This window comes from Nipponia nippon, unplaced genomic scaffold, assembly GCF_047370975.1.
Source record: "Nipponia nippon isolate SJK-2023a ecotype South Korea unplaced genomic scaffold, ASM4737097v1 scaffold_16, whole genome shotgun sequence".
NCBI classification, from domain to species: Eukaryota; Metazoa; Chordata; class Aves; order Pelecaniformes; family Threskiornithidae; genus Nipponia; species Nipponia nippon.
Genome location: NW_028262332.1, coordinates 10,714,242 through 10,728,530, shown reverse-complemented (window position 1 = coordinate 10,728,530; position 14,289 = coordinate 10,714,242). Strand labels below are relative to the sequence as shown.

Genomic DNA, 14,289 nt, shown 5'->3' with positions numbered 1-14,289 from the left:
AAGCGAGCAAAACATCTCAACAGCCAGAAACAAAAGGTGATCAGAAGTATTACTTGAGTTTCAGTAACGAAAAATGTTGGAAAGAAGCTCAGGCAGTAACTTCTCCCTCCTTCCCCAGAGCGGAACGGCACCATCTTGCCTTTAACAGAAATTGACACTTCATAGAACAAAAATTACCTTTTCTTATCGCATCAGTCTAAAGCGGCGCACATGACTCGCGCTGTCTCTGCGCACATCTGATGCAAAGAGCAGGCAGAGATCCACCACTGTTTGGAGTTCAAACCAGAGCACAGCCCTGAGAACCAGTCATTCCCACAGCACCGGTCGGGAGCCAGTCGGGACTGCAGAGCCCCAAAAACCACCCGGGGAAGCTCCAGGGAGGCCCGAGCGAAACCAGGACCTAGGGCTGCTGCGAGCGCTGACCCGGAGCCCCCCGCTCCCTGCCACCCCCGAAACCCGGGGTGCTCCCCAGCTGCACCGGACGGCGGGAGGAGGGTGGGGATAAAGGTTTTGATTTTTATCCACTGAAATTTTGCTTAACGTAAGCCTAGAGGCAGAATCTGGACAAGAAAGAAAAAGCAAGGCAGGATCTCTCCTCCTGGATTAACCGCAAGGAAATTGAAGTCGCAAGCCCCATCTCCCACGCTACGGCCCTGGCTCCAGAGCCCGGCCAGGGGCGGCTGCCCGAGGCAGCGACGATGTTTTAATAAATAACGATGAAAACGAATTCTTAGCACAGGGAATCATGGACGGAGCGCTGCTAAAAATAAACAACCCCTGCCGAGGAACCGGGCTGAGAGCGAGGGGCGGGCTGGAACCACCCGCCGGCGGCTGCCGAACCGCCGCAGTGGCCTCCCGGGCGCCCCGGCCCCGCTCCGCTCCCTCCCCACGCACACGCGTGTGCACAGGCGTGTACACACGCACCCCCCGGACACGCACGCACCCCCGCACCCCCTTCCCCGCACTCACCCGCAGGGCCCGGCTCCCGCCGCGCCGCCGCCCGCTCCGCCGCGGCCATGCCCCGCTCCCCGCCGCCCCGGGCCGGCCCCGCCGCCGCCCCGCCCCGCCCCGCTCGGGCAACCGCGCCGCCGCCGGGGCCGCCGGATTGGCTGCGCTGTAGCTGGGCAGAGCGCCCCGGGCCCGCCGCCCCCCGCCCGCCGGGTGCAGCCCCGGGAGCGGCGGCGGAGCCCCGCGGGTTCGGCGGCGGGGGGCGCGGGGGGAGATCGCCCTTCCCAAAAAGCCGGGGGGGAGCCGCCGCCGCCGCCCGCCCCTCCGCGCAGCCCGGGAGGGCTGCGCGGAGGGGCGGGCGGCGGCGGCGGCGGCGGCCCCGCGTTGGGCGAGCCGCTCACCCCTCGCCCAAGCCCGGCTGTCCCGCGTCCGCTCGCCGTTTTCATTTCGTTGGGCTAAATCTGGGCAAAACGGCAATTTTCTAGCAGCCTTTCTTTTTTTTTTTTTTTTTTGGCAAAAACGAACCGCTTCCCTCCTCCTCGGCTCGCAGGCTGTCCTGCGGGTTGGCAGTACCGGGGAGGGGAGAAGCAAGGCGGCAGCCTGCCCGCTGCCAGGCCGCCCTTGCCCTCGGGTGCACACACACGCATTCCGTTCCCATTTTGGAAAACCCGAGTCACTGACCTTTGCAACAGCGCAATCCACAGTAAGGAGTAGCGTCTGCAGCAGCAGCCAGCTGCACCTGCGTGAGCCATGATCCGCACCCCGGCACCCCTCAACGCTGGGAGCGATCCCGCCTGAGAACTCAACGCCAGCCGGCACCCGGCGAAGCTCAGGTGAACGCCGCGCTCACGGCCTGGCTCCCCGGCGCTCCCAGCACAGCTTGGGGTTGTCGAAGTGCAGACTCACAAGCCACGGTGCCCAGAGCAGCAGGTAAGTGCGAGAGGAGGACGCGAGACGGTGGAGAAGAGAGGGGAAGGCTACGCGGCATGGTCCAACTGTCCTGATTGCCACCATCCTCACCCAGCCCACGCCGACACGTTCCCAGAGCCAGACTGCGGCTGTCACCGTGGCGTATTCAAATGCCTCCATTACTCATCAAGAACAAAGTAGGACTATCTAGTAAATGAAAAACCACCACATGGCACTGTCCCCTGCCTGTTATTTATGGCTGCTTCCTTTTCTACTTTTCAAAGGCTACCATCCATGTCTGCAGTAAATCATAAATCCTCCAGCTCATGCAAGGCTGCTCCGGATCAGGGGAGAAAGCAGGCACCTGGGCTGCAACTGCTGGTCAGCATTGGAGGGGAAAACGGGAACAAAGGTAAATATCCCTGATTAAAGGGGATGCTCGGGGTTTTGCCAAACCAGAGGGGAAGGAAGCAGCTCTCAGAGTGGGAGACCGGCAGGTCCTGCCCGAGGCAGCAGGCACGAGTCTCGCCTCCTCCACTGACTTGCAAGCCGGATTCCCAGACGGATCGTCCCTCCAGCCAGCACCGCTGCGTGTGGCGCTGACAAACGACCCAGAATTCGCAGGTTCTCTGCCCAGCTCCGACACTAACTCCCTGCACATCCTCACTTAGTGCCTCCCGTCCTCAGCTGGAGAGGTGGGCATGACCCTCTCTCACCTCCAAGGGATCCAGAAAATGTGAAGGACTGGCAGCATTATTGTGGGGTTTGAATAGCAAGGAGCACTGTCTGTCACCTAAGGCCAGTGGGGTCCTCTTCTTCCTTCCAGGGTAAACCGGTCCCCGCCGCGCCCCGGGGCCAAGGGCATCAGCTCACCAGCCATGCCGGGGCGAGCAGGTTGTGCGGCAGAACGCCCCGGTCAGTGCCTTTCCCACCTTGTCTCCTTAGCAGAGCACATGCAGACCCCTTCCCCTTGCAGTCTGCAAACAGTGCTCTGGATTTAGCACATTTTGCCTCGTTTTTGCTTCCCCCCGTTTCCCCCGCCAGCGATTTGAAGTTTTCTCACCCTTTGTTGGCAGATGCCATGCAGAGAGACAAGCTCGCTGTCCTTGATCTGCTTTTCAGGGCTTCTATAAAGTAGGGCACCAGCATCAACCCAGCATCAGGTTTTTGATACATTGCTGGAGTAGCCAAAAATAATAACAGGCAGCTTCAGTCAATCTTCTCGTTCTCAGATCTGCAGCAGCAGCAGCACAGGGGTCCTTTGTGCAGCAGAGCAAAAATACGGTGCACGCCAGACCGAAATCCCGGTCAGCAATCCACAGCCATTCCCGCCTCTGGGCCGGGCTCTCCAGCAGCTCCCGTGCAAGTGCACTTGGGTCCTCAACGGGGAGCCCTCGCCTTGTGGGGTCCCCTTCCCACAGCCATCAGTGCTTTGTTCTCCGTATTTCCTTTAGCACTTTATCTCCCTCGCTGCGGCGAAACGCTAAGGTCAAGTTACACTTTTACCAACCCTTTTATCTTTCTGGCAAGGCACGAAAATGCAGAACCTGAACTTTGGAATGAGCCCTCACACCTGCAGTGGGCAGAGAGCGGAGCAGGCCCAAGGCAGCGGGAGAAGAGAGAATCCAGGTTCTCTCTGCAGGCCAGCACGGGAATGTTTCTGTTGCACCTTCAGACGCGTTATTAGGACGATCTGGAAGGAAGCGCCGGACCCAACGAGCACGTGCTTTTGGCCTGCGTTCGGCAGGAAGCCAGATGTGCTGGGAACTGTGGCAGCTCCAGCCGACGTAAGGACGCGGCAGAGCTTCACTGCTGCTACCAGATGACAAGGAAGGAGACCAGCAAGATCCAGCGAAAGAGCTGTTTGCTGGGAATTGCCCAGCTGACTTTCCCCTGTCCCAAACCTGAAATTCCAGATGGTCTGTGCAGGACTGGCACACGAGCCAGGCATCGGGAGATGAAGTAACATATGAACCTGGAGCCCCCAGGTGCTGCACATTTATTCTCACGCTCTCACCTCCGCGAATGACAAATGTGTTTCCCAGAAGTAACGCGCTGCCATGCCCCTGCCCCTGCCCCAGCGGGCTGCCCCGTTGATCACGCTGTGCTGGGCTTGGTCACTAAAACATGCAAACGTCTGGGGGCTACAGGCCTGTGCTGCACAGGTCATTCATTCCCCCCCTCCACAGCCTCTGGACTGAATATCCTTGTGTAGCTCCGGAGGTACAGAAGCTAAGACTCTGCAGACCGGGCCTCGGGACCGCTCTCCCCCCTCCCCAGGGAGTGACAGGCAGCAAGGAAACACACTCCGTTGACTCAATGTTTAAATGCTGCTGCAGTGAACGTTACTACCACCAAACCAAAGTCTGTCCGTCAAAGTCTCAGCTAATTTTATTCCAAGCCAGGGATTATCCCAGCTTCCCAGCAAGCTTGTACCTCATTCCCCATCTGCACACGGGGGTGTTTCCCTGCAGACTGTTGTTCTCCCCACAGGCGGCTGTTTGGAGGGTGATCCCCAGGTGTGCAACACGGTCAGAGCTCTTACTGATGCCAAGGCATCCTCCCCGGGGCGCCGTCCCTGACCTCCACCTTCACATTTCCACCTCCCGTTACTCACGGGATCCCAGCACCCACCCACCCGACTCACTGCTTAAGGCAGCATTTGTGAAAGGAGAGCCACTGTGCTCCGTCAGAGGGCAGGTAAAATAGCACCTTCGGTGGGTTAGTAGAGTAAGTTTTCCATTCACAGTTAGGCTCAGTGATTATTACTTGTAGTCCTCTTTTCTTGGGTCACTTTTTCTCCTTTGGTCCCAGCCGGGCCTGGCTTACTCTGTTCCCTGGGCTGGACAGGGGAGGATGGTCAGACGCGGCTTTGCCTCCAGCCCTCTGGGCAGCCTCCTTTCCAAACTCCTGCTGTGTTTACCTTTTTGAGCTATTAAACCCAGCTATCTCTCACATTTTATTGACTGTGAAGCCAGTGCTTTATGACCATGCTGTCTATCGCTGGGAAAAACGAATTCCCCGATAACCTTGAAGAGTTAGAAGTGGGACTGTGATTACCCAGATTTATTCCAAATTTACAGTTAAAATCAACACGCCCGTCGATGTCCTAAAAAGCACTTATTTTTGAAAGTTCGAACAATCCCATATTTCAACATAATTAACATTAAAAGACACGTAATTGCATGACTGGTTGGCTGTTACTGGGTTGCTGCTCCAGCGTTGGGGTGGCCATAGTCATTACCGTGGGCCTCTTCTGAAGATCTTTTCGATGGATGTACTACAACCTATGGCACCATCAACCAACGTACGGATTTCACTGCAGATACCATTACATCAACTCTCCGGACTGCCCGTGTTCCTCCATCAAACGGCACAGTCCCACAGTAGCCTCGGAGCGCGCAAGGCGACAGCGGGCCAGCCGGTGACCTTGCCTGCATTTCTGTTTGTTCATTTTGTCCTTCAGTTTGGTTTCGGCAAAAAGGTAATCTGAGGGTGAAGGGCACAAAAATTACCCAGGCCTTGCAGACTACAGGAACAATGGCCAGGTTAAACGAAGAGATTATGAAAAGATTTCTTCACTTGCTTTATTAAAATGTGCTCAATGTTCACAAAAGCCGGGCTGCGGCAATGTAGCAGAATTGACATCTAGCACTTCTGAAAAATCAGGCACCGCATCGAATACGCTGAAGGAATACTTAACCTCTGACTAACGCTGCCTTTTACTCCCTATCTCGCAGTGGCTAGACAGTGGGGCTGGACCGGCCAGTTTCTCTTTTTGCTTGTAATTAGCTTCACTTTTCTGCTCTCCTGAACAGGCATTAGACTTCCCTCTAGGAACGTAATCCCGATCAACAGGAAACCTGTCTTTACTGAGATGCCACTCATCTTTTCTGGAGTTTTTATTTAAAACGTAACATGGTTATTAGCAGCAGGTTTTTATAAACCTTTTTGTGAGGTCCCATTCCTGCAAACATTCAATATCATTTTGTGCTATTAGTCTCGCTTCAGAGACACTACTTAACATTCAATGACAATTTGAGCCAAGAAGCATTTGCAGGAGTCAAGTTTTGAATTTCAAATCTAAACTGCACAGGGGTACCGACGGCGTATGACTTTGAGCCTGACAAACATAAATACATGTTTTAGCATCTAAACTACATTTTATTTTGATTTGTCCTTCTGTCTAACAATATTGGCATATATAATAGCTTCAGTTTGATAGGTAATAGCTGACTTCAGAGACTGAATGATGTTCTTAAACAAAATGATGTTCTTAAGAAACAACATCCAATCAATGAAAAGTTTATAATCAGAATAAAGTTAGGAAGATGTTCTTTTGCTGCTCCTGAACTCTTACTTAAAAAAAAACCCAAAGAAAAGCTCAAAGCATTTTGAAGTTTGTTTTGATTGTGTGTATTTTATCCAGAGATGGCACCAGGATATAAAGCTAATTTCTTCCAATTGCTATCTGCCTTCTGGCCAGATAGACTTTAGTGTCTTTTAGGGATATAAAGCACATCCTTCTCATGGGACCCTTCTTTTCAGATGGAATGATTCACACCGATGAAGTCAGTGATTTTTCTATGACTTTCAGAGCTGTAACTGTAGGCGATCCATCCCCAGGAGCGCCCACACTGTCCCCTGCTCTCCTCTGCCTCTGGCATGTTCCAGGAGACAGAAGCCCTTGGAAGACACAGAATATTTCTGCACTCTTGTACACAGCATCTGAGCGTACGCTGCCAAGGTAAAGGGAAATCAGAAAGCGCTAAGGAATGCTGGAGGCAGAGCCAGTGCCCGAGCGGGTGCACGCTCCCAGCCCACGGGCACTGTCCTGGGCTTGTCTCGCAGGCACGGGCGCTGGAGGTAGCTACGAGCCCCCTTCCCCTGACAGCCTGGCGCTTGCCCTTCTGGGGTGCTCTGCACAGCCAGCTACCCGCAGGAATCAGCAGTACTGGCACGGGAACCACAGCACCTCCACCAACAGCCACATCCATACTAAAGCATCTCCAAATCCCCAAGTAGTAAGATGCGTCTGTCTGCAGAGTCCGTGCAGCCATGCCTGACAGAACGGGACCTCAGGAAAAGCCATTTGCCCTGGAAAGCTTGCATATCCTGACTGCAGTCCCCATCTCCCCCCCCTCAACATACAGGTAGGAAAAGGAAAGATATTTTTAAAGATCACCTCACTGTTTCTGACTGGTGTCTCCATACCTCTTCCCTGACTCGCACTGCTCATCCATTTCCAGGGATGACCCGTTTGCTTTCCCCGAGCAGCGTGGGGCACAGCTGCGCACCGAGCCCGCGTCAGCCCGGCGACCCCGCTGGGACCCCCGGCCCTCTCTGGCCGGGCTGGCTCTTACCGTTCCAGACTCCCTGACCAGGAATTACACTTTGCAACACTGGGATGCACTGCACCAGTTCTCCAGCTCATTTTTAAAAGTGCAAGTATCGTTGCTGCATGCTTCATGCGATACCAGGGGCAGCTACTTCCAGAGCTGATGTAAAAATTGTTATTAAAACTTACAAACTGTGAAAAACTCTTAAAAAGAGTCCAAATACTGGCACTGCCCTAAATTAAATTACAGCCGCAGCCTGCTAGGGGTACATGGATAAGCACAGAGCCAAGCTTGCATGCAGTCCTTATCCACAACCCGCACCTGCTGCTCCCTTCTGAAAGTTTAACTAATGAACACAGCGTACAGCCCAGAGGATTTAAGGTCAGAGTGAAGACTCAGGGATGAAGAACAGATTGAACGGGGTTCATAAATGACAGCCCCATTTTAAACCTAAAATTAATTTTTTCAATAAATTAGGGCAAGCGAGCTTTCCTCCACCTCAGACAATGCAGCTCTCCCTGGATGTAGACTGCTGGCGGGAGGAGGAGGGCACGTGCACTCAGGAATCAATGCTAATACTCTAAAAAATTAATCTCTGAAAATTACTTCAATGGAATAGAAATGATTTCATATAAATCTCTGTGTAGCAAGAGCTGATAAAGTATCAGAGTGATACCTAGAGTTAAGTACAGCCGGAAAAAAAAGGCTTTGTCTTTTTTACCCAGGGCCGGTGCGGTCACTCTGCCTTTCTGTGCCTCAGTTTCCCAGCTGTGGACACAGGCTGTTACATCAGTGAACCCGTGAAAGCTGCCGGGGTCTGTTAAGAGCTAGTTAGAGCTAGGATGTGGCTTCCCGAAGATGAAAACACAGGCTATTCTACTTGAAACGAGAGTCATGGTTTGTGATTTCAGAATACAGCCGGGATGGCACTCTCCAGGGAAGGGAGGGACAGGCTCTTATCAAAGCCACGTAAGTGTATTGGACTCTGGATGTGTTTATGAATACGAATGTGGTTATAGAGAGCGTGCCTTTTGGTACCTGCAGGAGAAAGCCGGCCATGGTGGCAACAAGCTTTGCAAATCTAAATCAGACCTCAGAAGTACAAAGTCTCTCAACCTGGCTGAATAACATTAATTAAAAGAAGACGATGAGCAGCATGTCAGCTTTGCTGCCGACTGTTCCCTCGGGGAGCTATGGACCTACAGCCTCCCTTCGCCCCACCTGAGCCATGTCAGCATTGCTGCTGAGCTTGCAGGGGGTTACGCTGCTCCTGCCTCGCTGAAGGGCAGACCCGTGTACCTGCATCCCACCCTCACCTCTGCACGGATCCTGTGGAGGGGCTGCAGAGCCAGGCTTAGAGCCAGCCTGGAGGAGAAGGGGCTGCAGAGCCAGGCTTAGAGCCAGCCTGGAGGAGAAGGGGCTGCAGAGCCAGGCTTAGAGCCGGCCTGGAGGAGAAGGGGCTGCAGAGCCGGTACTGCAAACGCAGCAGTACCGTCCTGGGCTGCGCTCTCGGTGACATGCGTCGGCTCCCAGTGACCCGCTAGCCTAGAGAGCAGACAGGGTGCCGGGATCTCACACCCATCTTCCCTTTGAGGGGTGAAAGCTCAACTCTAAATTTGGTCTAAGCTCTCTTTTTAAAGGGTTGCCCGTGACAGCAGAAGATAACAAGTTTAGAAAACCCTAAATGTTGTTACCAAGATATGAGCTTCAAACAGAGAGGTCAACCAACATTTGTTTTCCTAACATTTGATTACTTATTTCTCTCAGAGAGATGAAATTAGACCCAGTCAATCTTTCTGACCAGAAACACTTTTTACCACCTTCTGGATGGGACGTGAAGAGATTCCTGAATGAGCTTTGTCAGCAGCCCTGTCTGATACACGACAATCTCCATCCTCGGCTGCTACACAAGGGACGCAGCGGGGAACTTGACCAAAAGCTGCCTGCTGCGGGAAGGGAATGGAGGCAGGAACGGGACAGGTCTGAGCCCTGGTTCGGTAGCTGTACAGGGGAAACAATTCCCTTTTGTAACCAAGTTATTTTAAATCAGTCTAGTTAGACAGATGCAAAGCACTGACACAGATGCACTGAAACTGGTTTGATCCTTGCCTGAACAGGATTAACTTGCCTCAGTTATTAACCAAATCAAACTCCAGCTCATCTTCATTGCAAAAATGGCTGTATTTTACCGATAGTTGTGCTGTGCAGAATTTGTACAGGGACAGACTCTGGGAGGGTCCTCCTTTGCGGTAGGTATTTGGGGTCACCACACAGCTCCCCACAACCTGGCTTGGCCTCCATTAACTCCTCTGAGGCAGAAGTGTGCCTGCCTCATCTGCAATTTTACTCCATTCTTAATGTGTAAACTTACATTTTAGGCCATTAGCCTGTACTGATCGCAAGAAGGGTTCAAACCATTTAGACGCACTACACTAAGAGCCTGAGTTGATGTAAGCAGATTGAGTTAAAATAAACACAGGTGCATGGACACATCTTTGTCCGCAGATCTCGCCTGGGCTGCACTCCTTACACCCAGTCTGACTCTTGCCTTTTCCACTCACTGTCACTGGCTTTGCTTTGTGGTTCCCCAACTCTCAAGGGTTAAATCTGCATAGCAGAAAACAAAATTTCTTATTTTGCTTTCTTCTGAGAAAATTCAAAATGTTTTGATCTAGAAAGTTAGGGTTTAGATTTTGTTCTTGCATTTAATTTCTTAAAACACTGATTTCCACACATATTTTTTCTTCCTCTGCTGGAATATAAAACCATCCCAGGGAAGAGCCAGCAACCCTCTCTGCCCCGCTCCCCATCCTCTGAACTGCCACTATGCCAGTGCCACTAAACCACTTTTTCTTATCCTGACAGATGCTAAGCTTAGGTCAAATCCCTGGGAATACATGGGGCCAGCGTATGTTCTCATTAACAAAATTGCAATCTGCTCCTGAGCTGATGAGGCTGCCCTGGATTTACACCATCCCAGCTAAAACCAGGCTCTGTTCTGGAGGGGTGCGTGGCCGCGGGCACACGTGGCTGATGGCTCTGTGCCTTCTCTGATGAGAAAGGAGATGAAGCAAAGAGAAGGGGCAGAGTACGATGGGCCACAGAGTCCCCACCCCAAGCAGGGTAACATCTCTGGCACGCTGGGGAAGTTTAACCAGCTCAGGGTTGCGACGGTGCCGGGCTCCCATCAGCTGGCTATTAGCAGAGTGATTTACTCTGGTAACACAAGCTGTAAATCGGTAAATCAGAACCTACTCCACTTGGGGAGGCAGCTGACAGATTTGTAGATTTAAGTGACTATAAAGATCAGCCTAGTTCGCTGAGCACGGCCAGGCTGGCCCAGGGAGCTGAGCTGCCCACGGCAGAGGCTGCTGACAGCGCTGCAACGTCCGCCCTGGAGCATGAACTGCCGGCAGCTCCCCTCGCTCGGCACTGACCGTGTCTGCTGGGCCCCCACCGGCAGACAGGGCACGCATGCAACGGATCCCAGAAAGCTGCTCCAGAGCTGACAACTAAGGACTACAGTGCTAGGGCAGGGTTAAGACAGAATGGCCCGAAGCACGAGGCTGAACTCTGGGGTCCAGCTCTGCAAATTCCTTCCCAACATCCCCGGCCCACCCTTTGCCCTGTTCCCAGCCCCCTGATGCCTCCTCTCCTCATTCCCTATGCCTCTTTTCCTGCCCAAGCCTCAGTCAGATGGGAACACAGGTAGAGGGCTTAAAAGAAAAACAAGCTACTAGAAACCCAGCGCTGCCCAAGAAGAAGGTGGGTCCTGCAGAATCCCCAGCGAGGGGAAGGGCAGAGAGGCAGAGAGGCAGCAGGCTCCCACCGGGTACCGGAGCCTGCCCGTAACTCCCAGATGCAGTGGCCAGCAGTGGAGCAAGGAAGCCAGAGAGGAGAGCAGCGGGTGCTGCGCCGGGTGGGCACCGAGCGGGCAGCGCCCGGGCACCTCCCAGCTCGGTGCCAGCGGATGAGCGTGACTCACCTCCCTGCGGTGGCCGGAGCCAGCTGGCGGGCTGTCCCACCTCTTCTCCCTGCCAGCCTCGCAAGCGAGAGGCTGGATGGCTTTATATACCATTTCAGTGGATCAAACCCGAAAGCAGGTTAGTTCCCAAATGAGCAACAGCACTGTAAACACTGTGAAGCAAAGTCCAGCCCAGCCCAACCAGTCCCAACTGCTTTCCACTTGCCGTCACAAACAAGAGCTGTAAGCCACTGCAGTCACCAGTCCTGCACAAGCAGCATTAAAACCTAAAATGGCTTCATAAAACAACCGGAGCCGTTTTAAAAGTACATGCTGTGGAGCCCTGGATTGCACCGTCTCTCCTTTCCAGGCCAGGACTGACCCCCAGCCGTCTCCAGATGTCCCTGTCACAGAGCTGGACGCAGAGCAGGATTCATCCAGGGGACACACAGGCACTGCCAAACGCTAGTGATTCAGCTGAAGCTCCCAAACCAGTTCAGGTGAAATGGGAGCTCTTTTCAGCAAGAGCTGTGCCACCTCCCCACCCAGGAGCCCACCCAGGAGCCCAGCCATCGCCCCCCGGACGGGTGTCCCCTGCCCAGGCTGGTGGCCAAGGTGGCAGGGGCCACACAGGGCTGCAAGGGGGAATGGCCATGGGGGACCTCATACAGTGCCACTTCTCCAGTGCTCCTCAAAAGCAGCAGCTGGCCATCTCAGTCCATATGGGCTTCAAACTGTGAGGCAAAAAGCTCCATTTCCTAGTATCAGCCCCCTAGTATTACTTTTATTTTCCTGCGCTCTATTTGTAGCTCCCTGATTTCATGTTCCAGACCAGTACAATCGTTGCTAGCTTCCGAAACCCTGACGCACACACACGCGCTCGGCAGTGGTCTCGCTGGAGGTGATCGCGTGGAGCGTGATTCACTCCAGGCCCTGGCTGGAAGGCTGCGCGCATGCCTGCGGTGTCGGGGCTGTCTTTCCATTAGGAAATCATCAGCTTGTCAACAGGAATTACACGAACGGACCCTGGCTGTTGATGAGTAACTGCACATTCTGTGACTAAGTCACTCCGTAACCTCCAGTCATATCTCATTTACAGAGCACGAGGACAACAACTCAAATCGCTGGGCACGTTCGGCATCAAAGGGGTGGGACGGGGACAGTACCGACACAATGCAGACTTCCGAGAAATTAAAACAATTGCCAAGTGAGAAAACTGCTCCACAATTTCTTCACTTCTTCGGACACCTGAGAAATGCACCACTGATGAGGCCCTGGTTGGCTGATTACAGGGGGTAACGCAAGCGTAATACAAGCCAATCTTCCCCTGATGCAGAGGGCCGGGTTAAACGCTCTGCACTCTCCAACCTACACGCTTCGGCAAAAACCAGCTGCGCCCGCAGCTGCCGTGCAGCATAGAGACAACGCCGGAAAAGCTGCCAAGCACCTTCTCGCTGAAGTGCCCACAATGCACACATCCATGTTACAAATGATGGGATAATAACTTAGATTTTTTGTTTAAGGGGTTTTTTTTTGCTTTGTTTTGTTTTTTTATGGAGAGATTAGAGCTGGTGGAAAGTGTCCCCTCAGTCCCTGGGCAGCAGCCAGTTTCAGTTCAGGCCGGCAGCAGCAGCACGGGCTCCCCGCAAGGGTTCACGGGCAGCAGGCTTCGGCGCCGCTCCGATGGGCTCGCCTCGAGGAGGCAGAGCCGGGGCCTGACCCTGCTCTCGCGTCTGCCCGCCCCGCTCTGGCTGACCCCAGGGGATGACGGCGCCAGGGCAAACACCGATTTTTTGGTCCCGGTCAGAAACACTGGTCACTAGCACAGGGTTACATCTGAGCCCTCCCAGGTGAAGAAGAACGCAGCCTTTTGAGCAGCCCAGTCCCTCGAACACAGCACATTTTCCTAAGCAGACGCATTCCTGCCGATGCTGAATTAATGACACTAGCAAAGCTGCTTGGAAAGGTGAATCACTTTACTCCCCTTCTGGTTTTATTTTAGTAACGACCAATGTAATTGTCTTGACAAAAGGAAAACAGAGCTGGAAGGAAGCGCGGGGAGGAAACCCTCACGCTTGTTCCAAGCGCCCGCCTGTGACGCGAGGTCAGGCAGTGCCTAACCCGGCTCGCCACCCCGCTCAGACAGACAGCACCAAGGATGCAGCAAAGGACCGAACGTTAAACCTCAGGCTGAACGCCATTGGTTGGAACAAGGCAATAAAAAGAAAAACCTGCATTAGGTTGATGTGCAATATCCGAGTACGGTCTTGGCCTACCTCTGACATGTGGCTTCCCTTATACCATTCCTCATACGCTTTATTACCTTATACACTCTAAGAAACAAAAATGCTTTTAAATGCCTTTGACTGTAGAAGTGTGAAAGCAGCTTCTTCGTAAATCCAATGAGATCCCAAGTGGAGCCAGCAAAGCCACTTGAGTTGTGCACCATAAAGACTTCCACGATGTAAATTACTAAGTCTCTCTGAGGATTGGGAAGTGTGCCACACGCAGCATTTCTGAGTCCACAGCCCTTTTATCTAAGTTGTTTTTTTCCTTTATCCTTGTCTCACTCCATGACAGTTTTGAGATTTTTGGCATCCTAACTGCAGCCTGGCTTGTCAAGCTAAACATCAACAGAGACTTTATATGTACGTGAGAAATGAGAATAGAGATAAAAATAGTTATTAACTCTGCTTTTAGAATATTAAACAAGCAAAATGGCTGCGTTCCAGCAAAGGATGGGGTTTGAACCATTTCTGATCCACATCTGTTTAACACTGTCCAGTATCGCTGGCTTCAGTGAGTTACCCTCCGGGCTGGACGGGAGGGCTCTCCTCCTCCGCACGGTTCTCTTCCCCCAGCGATGCTGCATTTGGGCCGTGACCACATCAGCAGGTAGCACGGTGCAACAGGAGCGAATTTTAAGTAGCAAGAGTTGGTGCTGAGTGCTGGTGCCCTGTCTGTACCCCGGGGAGGGGAGGCGGCTGGAGCAGGGCCACGCAGCTCCTGGAGCACGTCAGTCAGTTCAGCTCCCGCTGAAACCGCGCCAGGGGCTGAGACTGCTCCGTGGTGCAGACCCAAGCACAGTAAGTGGGGACAACTGGGAAAGCGGCCTGAGAAGCACGTGCC

General features: G+C 53.3%; 1 protein-coding gene and 1 long non-coding RNA gene across 17 annotated transcripts in view; one reads left to right on the top strand and one right to left on the bottom strand.

Moving 5' to 3' along the window:
• The window catches only part of DAB2IP (DAB2 interacting protein), a 212,866-nt gene that overhangs the window by 54,494 nt on the left and 144,083 nt on the right, over nucleotides 1-14,289 (bottom strand). The window contains exon 1 of one of the 16 annotated variants that reach the window (XM_087753438.1): nucleotides 2,921-3,391. The exons of 12 other annotated variants lie outside the window; for them this stretch is intronic. In XM_087753438.1, coding sequence (XP_087609564.1) covers nucleotides 2,921-3,033 — 113 coding nt within the window. In that variant the 5' untranslated portion in view covers nucleotides 3,034-3,391. Of the gene's footprint in view, nucleotides 1-969; nucleotides 1,041-1,629; nucleotides 1,850-2,920; nucleotides 3,392-14,289 lie in introns of those variants that run through there. 3 more of the 16 variants (XM_087753439.1, XM_087753440.1, XM_087753437.1) reach the window with 3 other exon arrangements.
• On the top strand, nucleotides 1,746-3,518 carry LOC148056259 (uncharacterized). The gene is made up of 3 exons (XR_015703797.1): nucleotides 1,746-1,878; nucleotides 2,142-2,269; nucleotides 3,388-3,518. It is a non-coding gene; the product is annotated as an uncharacterized LOC148056259 (long non-coding RNA).